The 18,341-nt window shown below is 44.9% G+C and overlaps 1 protein-coding gene across 3 annotated transcripts in view; it reads left to right on the top strand.

Moving 5' to 3' along the window:
* The first annotated feature begins 7,394 nt into the window (after positions 1–7,394).
* The window catches only part of GMPR (guanosine monophosphate reductase), a 49,677-nt gene continuing 38,730 nt past the window's right edge, over positions 7,395–18,341 (top strand). The window contains exons 1-4 of one of the 3 annotated variants that reach the window (XM_005236686.4): positions 7,395–7,818; positions 12,461–12,580; positions 13,264–13,347; positions 15,004–15,177. In XM_005236686.4, coding sequence (XP_005236743.1) covers positions 7,732–7,818; positions 12,461–12,580; positions 13,264–13,347; positions 15,004–15,177 — 465 coding nt within the window. In that variant the 5' untranslated portion in view covers positions 7,395–7,731. Of the gene's footprint in view, positions 7,819–10,831; positions 10,955–11,296; positions 11,353–12,460; positions 12,581–13,263; positions 13,348–15,003; positions 15,178–18,341 lie in introns of those variants that run through there. The other 2 variants (XM_055800127.1, XM_027785608.2) reach the window with 2 other exon arrangements.

The following is an 18,341-nucleotide window of genomic DNA, read 5'->3' as shown; positions in this document are numbered from 1 at the left end:
TAAAAGTTCTGCAGAAGAAAAACTCCCTGGCTAAAGCATACAAGGTATTTAAAGTTGTGCGAAATGTAATTTTAAACAGAAAGAGCATACAAACCTCATACTTACTGAGATTAAAACTGGAGACTTTCGTATTTATTAATTGCAATGATTAAAGTGCTTAATACAGTTCTAACGTTTTGTAATACCAATAGCATGGGGGTTTTTTGCCTGTAGATGGTGCAGTAGGGCAGCAAAGTTACTAAGTTTTTCTTTAAATAAAGATTAAATTGGGTTTGAAAGCTAGTCATTAACAGATGTTCATGGTTTAGAAATATTTTTCCAGTTTAAGATTTGTAGCAAGATTTCCACATAATACAAAAATGTCAAGGAAAGCCCAGAAAACAAAGAAAATGCCATTTGGTTATGTAATGGTTTTTTTTCTTAATTAATGATGTGCTTTTCGTTTCTTACATATAGCAATGGCAGTGTGCTTGTTTAAACAGGCTTTGGGCACCAAATAAATACAAAAAAAAAAAAACAACATTACCAGGGTTAGAAAAGGCAGTGTCCTGAACTTTTTCCATAAGCAGGAAACAGGACTTTCAGGACTTTAGCCTTTCTTATGCCTGAGGGACGGACCAAATTAATGGTGTTAAGCGCAAGAGAACTATTTTTTTTTATTTTAATTTTTGCTGTGTTAACCACCTGGATCCCAAGTAACAAAACTCAGGGATAAACCTAAAACTCACAAATTCCACAAGAAATAGGTTAACATCAAGGAAGCAGCATGTTGATACAGATACATTAAAAATAAATATTAAAGAGGCAAACAGCAATATTAGTATCTGCACTGTCCCAGCAGTGCTGTGACTGCTGTATTGCATACTGTAACATCAGCTGCTGGCATGAAAAATGCTTGTGCAGAATTGCTTCTTGAATCCAGTGTTATCCTCTCTTTACATGAGGAGGTTGACTTGATAATGGATTCTTGGGAGTTTCTAGGCTAGAAATGATGGATGATGATCAGGTGCAAGCTTGCATTCAAGTTTGCAAACAACAGGGGGAGGAGGGAGTATGACCAGATAACATGGTGTGAAATTCTCATGCGCTGTCATGACAGTAGGTGATTTGCTGACAAAAAGTAATCTTCACCAGAAGATCATTTTTTGCTGAGTTCTTCTCAACCCAAATCCTTCTGCAATTGTGCACTATTGCTTTTATTTATTTATTTGTAAATATAATTCCTTATTTACTGAGGCAGTTTTTCTACCGCATTTGAGTTGCTGTTTGGTCTAGCATCTTTTGGAAAATCCTGGTAAACTGGTTTATGTCCAGTTAAGGCAAAAGACCTCTATCCCTTCAATCTGAGATGGTGATGCCAAGTAGCCAGGCTGTCTAATGATTTTAGAGGAAAAGAGAGGCAAAACCATGGGCAGGCATGAGGCTCCAGGGCCAAAGTAAGATTTGGAAGGAGGAAAACATAGAAGAGGCCTTGGAAATACCCACCCCTCCCAAAAAGAGTGCAAGAAGCCATGAACACCACACCAAGGAACTTCTTCAGAGATGTAAGAAAAAAAGGATAGGGTCCGCTGCCAGACAGCCCCTGTCCTGTCAGGTGTTGCGGTGGTGTGGGTAACCACATGGGCATGGCTAGGAAGGGGCTGATGAAGTGACTTTGTGGGCTTGCAGGCAACGTGTATACAAGACAGAGACAAAACCTCATGAGAGCAGAGTCACAGCTTGAACGGAGAGCGTGACATGGAGCTCTGTCAGGCTGAACACACCCTGAGATGTGAGTTTTTGCATTTAGTACCAACCTTTCTGGTTTCAGTACCAACCCTCAAAATGACCCTCTGTATGACTTGGGCCATGAGGGCTTACAACTCAATGACAAATTTCACCAGGTTTTGGTGGTAACCAATCCTAACAATGTTAATGGGAACCCACTATATGTGCTGCCTGAAGTCAGCTTGCTGTAAGTGCCAAATCAATGTAGGCTATGGCACTTTGCCACACTGAGTTTACTCCACAGCCCATTTCTCCCTGCAGTAGTATTAAGTAGGGACAACTCCCCCGAAGACAGTGGAGTTTTACTGCTATATAGCCAGTGAGATCATAATCAGAGTTCTGATGTGTAACTTGGTTAGGATTTTGCTTCATCCTCAAATTTGTCTTTCTATGCCTCTCTTGCATAAACAAGCTTTAATGGTTTGACCATCAAATGAAGTATTTAATTACCAGAATTTTTAAAGGCCCTTGAGATCTTGCAAGGGAAGATATTCTCTAATGACAAAGTAACATATGGAACCAGTGAATTGCAGAGTGGCTGAGGTTGGTACAGACCTCTAAAGACCATACAGTCCAACTCCTACTCAAGCAAGATCTTCCAAGGTACATTGCCCCAGGACCGTGTCCAGTCAGGTTTTGAATGTCTCCAAGGACAGAGACTCCACAACTTCTCTGAGCAACCTGTGCCAGTGTTCCACCACCTTCACAGGAAAAAAAAAAAAAAAAAGTGGTTTCTTATGCTCAGAAGGAATTTCATGTGTTTCAGTTTGTGTATGTTGCTTCTTGTTCTGCCAGTGGGCACCACTGAGGAGAGCCTGGCTCCATGTATAAAGCTCTGTAACAGCAACAGAATACCTGTTACATCCTGTGAGATGGCTTAAAATTTCCATGGAGAGAATCTCACTTTCTGTTACAGTATGTGGGACTTGTATGTAATTCACAGAAATATCCGTTCGCAATGGGTAGTATACAACAGATTTTTGTCCCATCTAAATAAAATCTACAGACTTTTTTCGTAACAGTAAAGCTCTGCAGTAAACCAAACTTGGACCCGTGTAAGGCCAAAAGCTCTACCATGCAATGGTCTGCACTCTTTAATTAGTATCACACTCCTCTGGGCAATGTGGGCAGCTAGCACTCTGGCAGGTAGTCTGATGGCAGGTCAGGGAATAGCATCAGGCTATTTCCAATACGCAGTATGAGCGGAACCCCTTGAAGCTCACATATGGTACACGTGAGCCATACCCTGTCCCTTGCCTTGCAGGGACAGAGATGAGGCGTGGTCCATTTTATTTATCAGCAGAGACAGACTCTAAACTTACTCCATAAGCCAAGGAAGATCGAAGTCTCATTAAGTGCTGTGATTACTTACAATTAGCGCTTGAAACCTACTGAAATCAAATGGGAATGAATACTGCCAGCTACTCCTAGAGTAACTGTACCTCGAATGGGAGGTTGTTCTACTGGATTCAGCGTGGGCCTGGGATTCAGCCTATGATTACTGGTCTACCCGAAGACCTTTGAATTTAATGACAATACTTATGGCATCTGAGTCGCTTCATAACAAGTGATCTTTGTGCGTGTAGCTGAAGTCTGCTTGGCAAGCTGTGTAAGTCAGGCGTGTCAGCCCCACTCCTCCCCTTTCTGGTGGCTATCAAAGCCAGCAAAAGCCTTAGCATAGATGCTGTAATACTAGTGATAGTTCAGAGAAACCCCCTTATCTCCACAACCAAAAGAAATCTTCTGCATGCATCTGCAGGGTTTACAGAGTTAGGTCTCTTGATCCATCCACTGGAAACACTATTCAGTGTAGACAAGGCCCAAATTCAAACAGAATAATAAAACCAATTTACATTTCTCATAAGAAAAACAAGGCTATTTCCTCAAACGTAGTGCTTCTCCTTAGTAGTAAAAGATCTTCATCACACATGTCCTGCAGCATGTTGTTCTTCCCAGATACGGGATTTTACTGGGAAGTTTTGACACGCAGTTGTGGTGTGAGAGCGCTTGCCAGCCGCGCAAAGCTTTCACTACTGCTCACCACACTCCTTAAATGTGTGTGCTAATTATGTTACAGGCTCTATGTATGGAGCTATATGAGGCTATAGTATTTCCCTAGGGACCACAGCAAAGAAGTCAGCATGCACTTTCAGTCGTGTCAGCTGTGCCTCTGCTGTGACCAGGCTTTCTGTTGATAAATAATGACAACCTCATTAAGCATTCACCCTAGAGGTGTTTCTCATGCTCAGAAGTGCTCCTACTTCAACATTATCAGTGAATGTTTTTTTCAGTATCAAGGAGTTAGTGAGGAAAGAGTTCTTATTTAAATTAGAAGAAAAATAAGCACGGATAAAGGGGGATGGTTTGAATGTCATATACAATTAACGTCATAACACAACAAATGCCTGACCTCCACCTAGACTTCATGTCATTGACCACAACCCTTTGAGTCCAGAAGTTCAGCCAGTTCTCAATGCATTTCATTGTCCTTTTAGCTAGACTGCACTTCATCAGTTCGTCCACGAAAATGTTACTGGGAGTCTGTCAAAAGCCTTGCCAAAGTCAAAATAAACCACATCCATTGCTCTCCCCTCATCCACTGAACTAGTCCTTTTATCGTAGAAGGTAATCAGGTTAGCTGAGTGTGATTTTGTCTTTGTAAACTCATGCCAACTGCCTCCAGTCACCTTCTTGTCCTTCATACATTTGGATATGGTTTCTACCATTATTTGCTCCATCACTTTCCTAAGCATCAAAGTGATGGTGCTGTAGTTACCCAGATCCTTCCTCCTCCCTGCTCTTCTCAAAGACAGGACTAACATTTGCTTTTTATAGTCCTCAGAAACTGTCCCCCACTCCATCCCAACTTGATCCTGCTCTACTGTGGGCAAGCAAGTCTTCACTGCTCCTGACTTTCCAACAGGTCTGAAGGGCCTGGGATTCCTGAGGTAAATCTTAGCAGGGAAGAACAAAGTGAAGAAGCCAATGAGTACCTCAGCTTCTTCCACATCCTTTGTAACCAGGTCCCATCTGTGAACTCTTTTCTATTATGATATACAACAGCAGTTACAATTACAATAACAGGATGAAAACCATAAGGACAACAGTAACTCTTAGATAGTCATAGGCTGAAGTCAGATATTTCTCCTTAAGATGTGGTTGGATGGGGCTCTGAGCAATCTGATCTAGTCAAAGATGTCCCTGCCCGTTGCAAGGGGTTGGATTAGATGATCTTTAAAGGTCTCTTCCAACCCAAACTCTTTGCATTATTATGGTCACTGTTCCTTCTTCTCAAAAAAACCCCCCAAGTTTAGAATACTGTCACAATACCTACAAAGATACACTGCTGTTGCTCTTTTCAGCTACGGTGGCTGAAAAGTTCTCTTCCAAGCGCATTGTTCCATCTGCTTTTAAGTATAAATAGAAAACAATGAAGAAGAGCTCTGAAGGGAAGTAACTGAAATAATTTACATATGCTAATTTCTGGAATCAGTGATAGCTCATTTGCACTTACAGGATAAATACTGAAACTGCATACAGCCTGGCTGAACAGCTCTTTCTTCCACAGCACAAAGATATATTATGGGATTGCTGCAGGTGTAAAGAGGAATAGCAAAGATATGTAACAAGGTGATCTTAATTTCTGGCTATGATATTAATGTGATTACTCATCATGTCCCTTCTGGTGTCCATACTTCAGAAAGGACACCGAAAATGACAAGAGGTGGTTCAACAAGAAACCATAATTTTAATTACAGAAGATATACCCCCGGGTAAGAAACTGGAGGATTTCAAACTTTGTACATTTTCAAGAACGCTAGAGCTGATCTGAGAAACCTAGCTAGTCTGTTGGTATGTGTACATGGGGAAAATACTAGGTATTAGCAGATACTGTAGTCCACAGAAAAAAATAGCATGGTGAGTTCTGTGAGTGGAAACGAAAAATACTGGAAATAAGAAACAGCATCAGGCATGGATTTTCTGGGGCTTACAAGTACCACTGCTAGCCTCCATCTCCTGCTCCCCACAGCAGTGCTGACCTTTCGAATGCACAGTGCAGCGCAGTGGCTTCTTTCTTTCTTTCTTCTCAGCATCACATGCCTGCCATGAGGGCAAAGAGAAGACATGGTGCCAGGCACAGACAGAAGGCATTTGTTTTTTCTCCATTCTCAACCCTCTGCTACAGGCATGCCACTCTCACAGGACCCATTTTCATCAGTACTCTCTGCTCCTGAACAAAATGTTAATTTATGATGGAACAGCAAATGGTGGGAGCTGCGGCTATCTGTCTGGAGTATGAATTTTAGTAGTTCTGTTATATTGTTGAAGCCAGTGGAGAAACCACCAAGTGAATGGCCTCTGTTATGCAGACAACACTAATTACAAAGGGTCCTGTTTCACCTGAGTATTTCTGTGGGAAATACCCAGAGTGGTGAGGCTCTCCTGAAACATCATCTGGAGTTCTGAAGCCTCAAGACTTCCTGGAAACTAGATTCAGGACCTCTCAACCTGGACATTCAAACCACAAGCACCCAAATGCCCTGCCTGCTGTGTAAAGCCTGGGCCTCATGCTGGGTCATACTGAATTATCTGTGATGCTTGTGCCGAGCGGTGTAGAAGTAGGGTAAGGTGTTGACCACATGTGTGCGATTTTCAGATAAAGCAGAGAGCACCACCTCATCCTGCAAACTGCCTGCGGAAGGGAAGCCAGCCATGATCTTCCTTCGCTTCGTTTCCAGTCACTGACAGGGCTTAGCTCATGCTTCTAAAGAAGTCTGAATCATACAACCCCTTGACTTCACAGAAATACAGTTTAAGGCTCAAAGCTCCTGTGGAAGTTCTATGATACCTGGTAACCCTGTATCGATCCTTGTACCAAGAGGTGTAGATGGAGCCAGCATATGTGCAATCCTACTGCTACGGGGGTGTTGTGGAACAGTGGCTAGCCATTGAAAACAGACCGTATAAAGTCACAAATCAGACTCCTCCATGCTTTGAAGGCAAATAAACCCCCAAAACCCAAAAAAGCCCCGTTGCTTCTCTACATGTACTAAAATCGGAAATGATTGCGCAGAGGCAGTCCAGGTGGCTGGTGCTGTGCCCACTCTCCTATGACCAACCAGCTGCACATTTCTCAACGTTTCTAACGCCCAAAACACACAACCAGCCCCTCGCTTTGCACTCAGGTGGGGAGCCCCCCCCCAGCCCCTCGCTCCGCAGTCCGGTGTGTGGGGAGCCCCCCCCCCCAGCCCCTCGCTCCGCAGTCGGGTAGGGGACCCTGGAGCCGGGCAACGGTCGGCTTTACGAGAATGGCGGGCAGGGAGGGGGCCAGGCTTGCGCTCATAGCTGAGCGCCTCGGAACGCCGGATTTACACTAGAGCCCAGGGGCGCCAAAGGCCGGACTTCTAGTTGCCGGCACAAAGTTTTGGGACGTGCCGCAGCCGCCTCAGAAAGGCTGGGGAGCGTCGGCAGCCGCCGTCACTCGGGCCGCCTCAGGAGCGGGCGGTGGAAGGCGCCGGGGGGGCAAGATGTCGGGCAAGACGCCCGGCAGCAGCGGCGGCGGGCCCGGCGGCCGCCCGCTCGGTCACATGGAGGCGCCATTTCCTCTGCCCTTGCTTTGCCCTTAAGGCCGCTGTGCCGGTGCCCGCGCCTCACCCCGCACGGGCGGGCGCCGCGCTTCCCTCTCCGTTCCCCCTCTCTGTTTCCCCCCAGCCTGGTGGAGAGGCTCTGGCGGGAGAAGGGGCAGGGGGCGGCCGGCTGCTCGGCCCCAAGCGGCCCTCTCCTAATAAAGCGATGGGGTCTGGGCCGCGGCGCCGCGCTCCCCGCGCCCTATAAATAGGCTCCGTGCGCGGCCCCCCGGCTCCGGCCGGCGCGGCTCTGCAGGCGGCGCGGCGCAGCGCAGCGAGCACGGCGGGGCCGCCACTGCCGCCGCCAGCAGAGCCCCGGCCCCGGCGCCCCAGCAAGATGCCCCGGGTAGACGCAGACCTCAAACTGGACTTTAAAGATGTCCTGCTCAGACCTAAAAGAAGCAGCCTCAAAAGCAGATCAGAGGTGGGGGCATTCAAAGCCAGCATGCTTTTTCTCCGTTCTCAGCGCCTAACTTCCTTAACCCTCCTTCCCTCCCTGCTTTATTTTTATTCCCCAGGCTAACGTAGCAATGCCCTCCCCGAGCGAAACGCCGTGGAAGTGGCGGGGGGGATGCCACTGCTCCCGGGACGAGGGCAAGACGGGGCCGGCTTGCGGAGCTCCCCTCGCCCGCTGGCGAGCCCCGGCGGCGGGCGCTGCCCTCCCCCGCTCCCAGCAAAAATAAAAACGGCAGCGGGAGGGGAGGTGGGGGGGGTGTTTGCTCCTGACAGGTGCCTCTGCGGATTTACTGCGGCGCAGAGCGGGGGGTGACCTCCGGTTCGGTGGGGGCTGCCAGCCGTAGGTGACCCGGCAGCTCTGCCAGCCCGTCCCCGGGGCGGGGGGCTCCCGGTTACGCGCCCCGCGGCTTGGGCTGGCAAAAGCACCCTCGCTCCCCGCCTCGGGGTTGTGGGCAGCGCTGGTAGCGAGTAGCAGCCCTGTGCTTTTTAAAAAACAGTAGGAATAAACAACAACCAGCCAAGATGCTGGGGAGGGCTTCCCAGAGCATGGGGTGCCCTCAGGTGGGAGTGTGGGGCCGTGGGGGGTGGGCTTCACCCGTGTAGCCCCTCGACCTGCTGCGTGACCTGGGGCTCTGCCGCCCGGCTGGCCCAGGGCTGCTGTTAGCCACGGGTGTTGCTGTGATTACTTCTCAGCAGGGATCAGGAAAGACCCCAGGAAATCCCATGAGGATTGCCTCTACCCAAAAAAAATGGCAGCCTGTAGACTGAAGGTGCCTTCTCGTTTACCTCACGTAACCCCAAGATTAACGAAGGGTTTAGTTTGACTAATGAAGGAATTACGTTGTGTTGGGGGATGGAAAGAGGATTAAGCTTTTCTCCAGGGGAAGCAGAGTTGTAAGAGAGTCTGAGACAAACTAAGCGAGGTAGAAGGGCAAGGCTGGAAAGAGAAGCAGGATGGCCATGTTTACTACAGGCCTATGCCCGGCAGTTCTGAGGTTAACAACTAAGCAAAACATTTTTGCCATTATGAAGGTGTAAGACTGGAGAGGCCCTCTCACTAGCAAGGTGATCTCAGGCTAGTTGTTTCTAATTTGCAAAGAACAGTGTCCAGGCTGAGTAACTCCTCATCGCGTGCAATTGCTGCTCGCGAGGCCTGTAGGCCCCTTCCAGCCATTTGCTTGGAGACCTCTAGTCCCTCTTCGAACTCCCTGTGCTGGCCTGCAAACAGGTGGAGCTCTGCTCCAGCCAGTGACACAGCGCTTCTTGAAGTGCAGCGTTTTGTATATTTAGCTTATATATTAGGCAGGCTGTGGAGAGAAAGGCTGCTGGGAAGGGAAAGTGATAGGAGGAACGCGAGCTGATAGGGCACGTTTGTACCGGGTGGCTGTGATGAACTGTTAAAAACATTTCACATGAGAAAAAAATGCATGTCAGGAGGGGGTCAGTGAAAACCGATGAAGGTCAAGAAATTGGACACTATCACTGAGGCTGTAGCAACAGGAATAAACAGTGTCTGTGAGAGCCAGATCTGAAATGGACAGCCCCAGTCTGCTTCAAAACAAGAATATAAATAAATAGTTCTGGCAGAGGAACAGAGGCAGCATACTACAGTGCCTGTTACCCAGCAAGCTGCTGCTTTGAAGCTTGTATCAGCAAGCGTCTGCTTCTCTGGTGTGAATGCCTTATTTTGCGCAAGGGTCGCTTTTTATGCAGTAACTAGGATTAAGTCATCATCTTAGAGAGGCAGTTTGGGGTGTTTGCAGCTCTTCTTGTAGGTCTGCTATGTCGGTACTTGGTTTTGATTCCTTGTACTGTCTTCATTTTCCATGATTGCTTTCTGGTTTTTAAAAAGTAGTAGAAAATTTGGGGCTTGAATTAAACTATCAGAATTGGTTAAAGCAATGATCGGAGTGGGAGCAGAATTATCTGATTGTGTGGTCTCTGTACTCATGTAGGCTGCTGTTCTTGCCTTTGCTAGACTTGGCTTTGCAAGCTGTCCATTTTAAGTTCACCAGACAAGTGTTACGTAGGAAGTCTAGTCGTTAATTTAAATTTGTATATTCAAATAAGTCCGAGGAGCTTTAACAGAACAGCCAATGTCCTAGTACTTTCATATGTCAAGGGTCTAGATAGGAGTTACAAAATACAATTCATTATGTTCTTTCTAAAGAAACTTTTACTGTTGTTGAGTGGTGCACAATCCTAAAGTCAGAGTTTATTTTCTCTTAATGCATAGAATATTAAGCTATAAATTAGCTGTTACAACTCAGGAGAGAGACAAAGAGATGGTCAGAAGTGCTTCTAGAGGAGCTAAGGAAAACCAGTTAGCTTTGTGATGCTCCTTGGCGTGTTCATCTTGAATACACAGTTGATCTCTTCACGATAGTATCATAATATGCTAACTTAGTTACAGAGAATAGCAGCCAGAATGATCAGCAGTATTGACTGATTTCCACAAAGGGAAAAAAAAATAAACATACTGGGACTATTCATTATGGTGAGGCTGTGAAGGGCATGCTAGAAGTATGAAGTAAGGAGTGGAATGCAAATGGTGAAACTGAGAAGTGGCTGTTGGTTGCCTCTCACAAAACAAAAAGGAAGCACTGAATGTAATTATCAGGCAAAGGTCGTAGTTTTTATGCAGTGTATAATTAATCTTTGAAATGTATTGCTGTGGGATACTGGAGAGGCTAAGAGTGTGAAGGATTAAAAAAATTACAAGGCAAGCTCTTTTCCATGACTGGCTATTAAGTTAAGTGGATTGGAGGAGACATTTGTCTTTGCATGTCTTCAAACATCAGCTTCTTGGGACCTGGGAAGATAAACTAGGAAAAGTGTCTTTCAAAACATACCTCGTTCTTATGTTCCCTTCCCAGACATCTGGTACTGGCTGTTGGAGAACTCGGGCACCACATAAACATCTCCAATCCACTGTGCCATTTCTCCTGTTCTTATGGAACAAAAGCCTCATTAGAGAAAGCCCCGCAATTATCCCTACTGAATTCCTGCCATCACAGTATTATCAATTGTGTGGATAATTGCGTGAGATCCATCTGGCCGGCTGGCTAAAGGAAGCCATGTATGAGAAGTTACAGTAAGCGGAGGTGAGAAGCACTGAAAGAGTAATGGCCTTGTGTTCCCTGCGTAGCTTTACGTCTTGCCTCAGTCTTTTCTTAAACGTACCTTCTTCTCTACTTCTTTCTCAAATTCATTTGAAAGAGATGTTTTTCCTCTGTAAAACTGTGAGGCAATGGTATGGTGCTATTGTCTGTGTAGAACTGGATGTGTGATACTCTTGTCTTACCCTCCTCTCACTCCCCCCACCCCCGGTTCTAGTCAATTTCATTAAAAGGGAGTGAAATATATCACATTTTCATACTTATTTCATACCTATCTTCTTCATACTATTTTCTCATATCAGCTGCAGCTGAAATTCCCATAAGAATGTTATGTCATCAGTGATGGGTGGAGAACTGAGCCTTTCTGATAGTCAATGGGAAGGGTGAGTTGCTCACCAAAGTGACCCTTCCCTTAGGAGATTATAAAAATGAGAACCTGTTTCACAATATATGACTGAGGCACCAAGTTCTTTCTCTTACACATATCAGTAATAATCCCCTCTACCATATTAATCAATCATAATGTAGCCTGCAATGTGACGGTTCTCCAAATATGTTGTAAATAAATAATCGGAGTCCTACATTTTTTATATTGCTTCCTTTCTGGTGGTGGATTTCAGTTCATGTCTCCGAATGTTCCTGGATTAAAGCTGAAGTGAGGAGTAATGAAGACTAGTAACAGTGAAAATGAAGGCTCTTTCATAAAGAGTCTAACCTAATGTCTTTCAGTTGTGCATTTCTTAGAGTTATTTTTCCCCCTTTTGCAAGATGCTAAGTAGACAAGTGGGAACTGATCTAAATTTGAGATTGCCTCTTGCAAATCTAAGGAACAAAATTCCTCATGTTACCATGGTCATTTGAGGATGCTAAAGAAGAAACACCTTTGAAGGTGAAGGCTGATGCAGTTGTAAGAAATTTGAAACTAGCATCCTCATGGTTTAATAAGCCAGGGTATGATTGTTCATAATTATATGGCAAGAGTGCTGCTAACCATAGCCAAAAATAAGCGCTTGCTTTATTATATTGTCATTTGCATTTAAGACTGGGACAAAGTCCTCCCTGACTTGGAGACAGAGGGAGTTTCAGTTGTGACTTCTGTGGAGTTAGGACTTCAACTTGGGTTTCTCAGGCAGCCAAACAAACAGCTGAGGCTACTTCTATATAAAATAATCCACAGTCCTTTTGTCCTTTCTGTGCTTTCCAACCCTTGCTGACTTGTTTCTTTTTTATCAGCAAGAACTCTATAACACAGAAAACTTCATTTTACTTTTATATTTTATTTCTTACTTGTAAGGCAGAAGTTGTAACAAAATAAATTGAGGTAACCTAAATAATTCTATGGTTCTATGATAATAGTGGAATGGAAGGAGGAGAAACAGGAAACATGAGGAAAATTAAGCGGCAGTGTCTAGACGTTCTGTATCTGAAGTCAGAGGCAAAACTATTGTTAGATTGCAGTTACTTAAAATAACATGTGCCTATTCATTGCAGGTCGACCTCACGCGCACCTTCACCTTCCGCAACTCCAAGCAGACATACACAGGAATTCCTATTATAGTGGCAAACATGGACACTGTGGGGACATTTGAAATGGCTGTGGTTATGGCGAAAGTAAGTCTTAATTCTCATTTATGCAACAATTTGGAAGCCACTGGGTGACAATGAGCAGCTTTTGTTAATTTTTAGCTATGTTTGTTGGAGAATGGGGGGACATGAGTTAAAAATATCCAGAACAAGAAGGTGCGGTTTTACTGCAAAGCAGCTGTGCTTTTACAGCAGTACAGTTACCAGAGACAGAGCTTCAGATGGAAGATAGTTTTAGTGGAGATGCTTACTGGGAAGCTTCCGCCTTGGGTGTAGCTTAGCTTCAGGTGGAGCTCCTAAGAGCTTAGGTTTTGAGGTCTGTGCTGTGCTCCCTTCCAGAAAAAAATGAACTCACAACAGTTTTGAAAGTGTAGGTTACTGGATAAAGCTGCAGCAGTTAGGAGTCTCTAGTTAATTAGCTTCTGGCTTCAAGGTTCACCTTCATTTCTTGCAGTGCTTATTAAGCACATTCAAAATATTGACCATAACTTCATGAAACATATCAGAAACCTGATCCTGAAAGGTCAGCTAAATATGCTAAGTTACCTTTGAAGAGCCGTTTGGAGTTGCCTGGTCTGTTCACTGTTACTGTTACTTTCAAGCAGGATGAGCCTGTACTTAAAATGGGAATTTCTGGTATGTCGTTATCCCACAGCTGAGGGAAAGATGACTAACTTGGACGTTAATATCAGTTTTCTTATTTTTGCTAGCATGCAATGTTCACTGCAATTCACAAGCATTATTCTTTGGAAGAATGGAAACTGTTTGCTGCCAATCACCCAGAATGCCTTGAGGTACATTTTCATACTGTAAATTATTATGGTTTATTGCTTTGTTCCGAACTTGCATACACTGTAGTCTCTTGGGAGTACTGTTGTCAAGTGAGGTTTTGGGGAATGAAGATACTTGCTGTTTTTAAATGCATCAAAAGAAGTGCTTGTCCTGCTTTAAAAATAATAGCTATGCAAGTCCATTATGAAAGTGCTTATATTAAGATGCAAAAAAGCAAAGTTTGTATATGTCTGGAATGAAAACACAGAAGTATCCTGAACGAAGAAAAAGAAAATACTTGGGAATAGGTCTAACTGCTTCTGTTGCTGTTGGGAGCTGTGGTAGTGCTAGTGAGGGAGAAGGCTCAGACCACCAACGCAAATAGCCTTGAGTAACCCAACCACAAGCTGGCCCTGTGTGCCCTTGTGCTAGGCAGGGTCTTTGCTGTCAGGTCTGCAAGCGGAGTTGGAGCCTGTGGGCTGGAGGGGCCCAGGTGCTGGGCCCAAGCAAGGATGAGCACTGGAAGTTCTCAGAGCATATGTGTCCTCCATTTACCTTCTCACACTAGAGCTCACGCTGTGCTGTTAGCTGTGCTGCCCTCCTTGACCTAGGACCTTGATCAGGGTCCTAGCCTGAGCCATTACAGAGAAACACCATTTAGTAAAGATAAGCACTGACTTAAGTTCTGACTTTTTCATATCCAGATTTCTTCTGTGCTCGTCTGGCAGGCTCCTATACCAGGAGAGGCAGTGTAAGAGCATGCCTGGCTGTCTCCCCTCTTCCTTGGAGTTCAGTGCAGTTTTGAAACTTTTTCTGTATAGAAAAGAATACTACACAGCTGTATTGTATCTTTACCTGTGGTGCATTTTACAGTTTATTATAAGGACTATTAATTACAGGATTATCTGAAAGCCAGCCTATCACTTAGGTTCATCAGGGTTGCTTATATGCCACTATAGGGTAGAAAATGGTCCCCAGCAGTATCCTGTGTCTGAACACTTCAGCACTTAGCTCATTTGTGGTACATCATCACTGGAGTAGCACCTTTTAGTGATTGGATATTGACTTGCTCTGTAACCTTGGATCTCTGCAGAGGTTTTGTGGGCCAACAGCTGTGGGAACTATTTTTCCATTGGAAAGAACATAGGAAGACAAAGGGGGAAGGAATCTGCTTGTTTTCAGTGGTAGCTGACCCTGCTTGAGCAAGAGGGTTGGACTATGCAGTCTCCAGAGGTCTCTTCCAGACTCAACTATTCTGTGATTCTGTAGATCAAGGTGGTATTTGGTGAACTTAAAGACCCAGCTTCCACTCTCTTGACAGTGCCCCAAATTTTGCCACTCAGCCTTCCTGGAAATCTACCAATTTAGGCCTTCTGTGTTTCTGTTAATATGAGTACGGCTGAGCCTTCATCCATCTCAGGTGATTATATTTGCCTGTGAGAATCCACTGGTGAATGAAAAGCTGATAAAATGCTAGTTTTACTTTATTTTAGAGCCTTTAAACGAAACAGAATAGACCGATATTCGCAGCAAGGTGTTTTATTTCATACTATATAGTATGATTTTCACTAGTTTCCAGCAGAAGTCCTCCCAGGCCTATGCAGAAAAAGGCATACAAAGTGTATGTTTATCCTAGTTTTTACAAACTACTACTTCCTTTTTTCTCCCTGTCTTTCTAGCATGTAGCAGCAAGCTCAGGTAGTGGAAAAGCTGATTTGGACAAGTTAAAAAGTATTCTGGAGGCCATTCCACCTCTCAGATACATCTGCCTGGATGTGGCAAATGGCTATTCAGAGCACTTCGTGGAGTTTGTGAAGTCTGTTCGTGCCCTGTTCCCACATCACACCATCATGGTAAGTGTGTAGAAAGGGTGGAGGGTATGTGTGGGAATTCTGTCCAGGAACAGGGCCCAGAGTTTGGTTGGTAGGCATCAGAAGCTCGGTGGTAGCTCCATCAGTTTCTGATTCCTCATTTAAAAAAAGGAAAGAAAGAAAAGTCTGGCTCAGACGTCTTCCAGACTAATACATGTGGAAAAATACTCTTCTGAGAATACAGAGGGCAGCTGTGTTCATCTACCCTTTCAATGCAGCAAGACATTGACTCTGAGACAAGTGATAACTGTTTAATAATATGTTGGCATTGTCAGTCTTCCATTGCTGATAATTTCTGTGGGAACGTTCGATGTTTGCTCTGATAGAGCAGTTTGATGTTGGCATGGCAGGCTGGGTGGATCCTACTTTTTCCCTACTCACATCCTTCCTCCCACACCAGATGCAACCTCTAATCATAGGTAGGTTTATTTTGGTGATTCCAAGCTGTGGGAATGTGCCAGTGTTTCTGGCCAGTTGAGGCCGATAGCTGTTTTGGTCTATTAGACCGCTGTGAAGACAGCTGAATGTAGACTAATCTTTGCCTCCCCTAAGAATCATAGGGGTGTTGTGCAATTGTGAATGGGATCATCAGGGAGCAAAATAGTCAGTGCTGGGGTTTTTCATGCGCCTTCTTTAATGTTACTATACCTTCTCAGAGCGCTAGTGCCATGCTGCCTCCAGCCAGAGTGTTTGCATCAACACAGGACTCTTTGCAGCACAGTGCAACTGTTCCTGCCTGTTTACCCACAGCCCTTGAAGAAATGGGTCTGAATTTGTTTCCATGAGAATAGCAGAAATTCTCAAACAAGCAGCAGATTCTTAATGAGGACACCAGCCTTTCTTCAAGCAAGTGCAGCAAAAATTCATGTGTTTAGGCAACGCTTTCTCTCTTTTTTTTCAATGCCAGACACAAAACTTCATGCATGTAAAGTAAATGTGAAGTAAAAATGGTCATAAGTGCACACTCTGAGTTGCAGTAGGGAACTGCACGTTCAAGCAGCTCGTGGGAGACTACATTCCTTCCCCTCGTGTCAGAGGAAGGCAGTGTTCTTGCCTCTGATGGTGACATTGGAAAATGGAAGTGGGCTGGAATGCCTGTGGGGTTCTGGGTTACCATGGAATAATGAATAGGCATCCTTTAACAGCTGCCAGCAGACATGGGAACCTTTTCGGTATGACCATATTTCCCATGGCTTTTGGGAGAGCTTTTGGAAGTATGAAATGATAGATGTGGTTTGAGCTTCCTGCTCCATGTTCACTGCCATGAGGGAAGGAACTGTTTCCTTGCTTTGGATCTGAAGTATTGTCCTTAGTGACATTATTACTCCGGTATCTTTGGCTTGAAGTGTTATGGGAGGGAGAATAAACCACATAGCTTAAAAAATAAAAAATGTTTGGTATCAGGAGTGGAAAGAAAATTGTATGTCATCCACTCCTCTACCACAGACTGCTGACTTGGACTGAGAAGGGAAATCAACAAAGATGAATTGCCCGGAAGGCACAGGAGGCCAAAGTCAAAGTCAGATATCAAGCCCAGATTTTGGTCCAAGGTCCTTGAGCCAGTCTCATCTACCTCCCACATCTGTTAAGCTACCCTGCTCAGTTTCTCTGCTTCTGTGACTATGGTTATTGTTACTTCAGTTGTCCTGACAGCACCACCTGCTTGAGCACATACACAGCCCTGAGCTGTTCAGTTGCCTTCTCTAATTGTAGCTCCCTTTACTGAATGTGGTTTAGTATGGCTCGTATTGTTAATCTCCTGCACAGGGATAATTTCCATGCCTAAAAGCCTGCTAACAAACTTGCAGTGTTCAAAAACCTTCTGTTTTCCAAAGCCCCCAGAGTCTGTGCAGTGCCGCAGGTCTCTGATTCGGCTAGGGACACATACCTCTACCCCACTTCCAAATGAGTTTGCTTTACACTCTGTGCCAAAATGGCTTTTTGAAGCTATTCCTGGCTGAAATGCAGGAGCTCGTTTAGGTTCCTTTTTATGATACTCTGGAAGACATGTCCTGCTGCTACCTGTTCTGCCTGCTTTGATGTCTCCGTGCTATGCCTGCAGTATGCTCTCTGTTGTTGTAGCTTTCAAACAAAAGGGATAGCAGTTAAATAGAAGGTATAAAAATAAAGAAGCTTTCTCATGGCTGAAAGCGATCTCCAGGACCTTGCAGGCTGCCTTGTTTGCTTTCCTCAGCATGACCATTCATTCCACAGTCAGCTGCAGTGCAGTATGTAACAGTAACCCAACCCCGGGTCTCAGGGAATGTATGTTCCCAGGGGCCGTGTAATGGGTCCAGCTCTGAGGCTAAAAGGTGATGTGCAAAGCAACTGGTTAATGTTGTACTCTCTGTGGCCGATACTCCAGTGCAGATGGAGGATGTCTCGAGTGTAACCACCTTTCAAATACATGTTTCTACCTTTTCTAATACTTGCTTTTATAATCACATTACCTTGTTTTTTTCTGCCTGGCTCTGACACAAGCTCTTTTCACTCCTGCCTTTCATGTTAATTTGCAAAGTAGATCAATTTCTCCATGGAACACAAAGGATAGGGAAGACAAACAGGGGCACAAAGGTAGAACATGACCTGCCTTAAATCACTCATTAGATTGAGGATGGAGGAAGAAGCAGTATTGCAGTATCCTGAGTGTCTCACAAATGCAGCACTGCCCCCAAGAATCAAGAGTAATGGTCCAGTGGGGTGTTTTGCTGCTGTAGCACAGCATCATGTGCTTGCCTTGTTCCTGCTCACTAAAGTCTAAAGCAAAACTTCAGTTGACATTCATTATGGAGGGTCAGAGCTTTTATATTACAGTAAGCATAGTCCTTATTTATTAATGTAATTGTTGACGTGAGGGGTCTTCCATTTCACTGGAAGTCTGTTTAGCAAGCTAAGATATCTTTGCCAGCAAACTTTGCCAAGTTTTTATCCTGAATTTTTCTTTTCGTAGTGTTCTCTGTTCATTAGAAAGAAGAAACTCTGGGGAGGGGGAGCAGGGAGTGTGGCAGGAAGAATGCTGGTGCAGAAACACTTTTGCAGATGCAGTAGCATCCACAAGATGTGGCCCAGAGAGGGAGGCAAGTGGAATCACAAAAGCAGGAGCAGTGGGAAATAGCAGGGGCCAGAAACTGTTGCTCCCTTTGGAG

This window comes from Falco peregrinus, chromosome 3 (genome assembly GCF_023634155.1).
Source record: "Falco peregrinus isolate bFalPer1 chromosome 3, bFalPer1.pri, whole genome shotgun sequence".
NCBI lineage: Eukaryota > Metazoa > Chordata > Aves > Falconiformes > Falconidae > Falco > Falco peregrinus.
The sequence above is the reverse complement of the archived record's forward strand: the minus strand, read 5'-3'. Positions and strand labels throughout refer to the sequence as shown.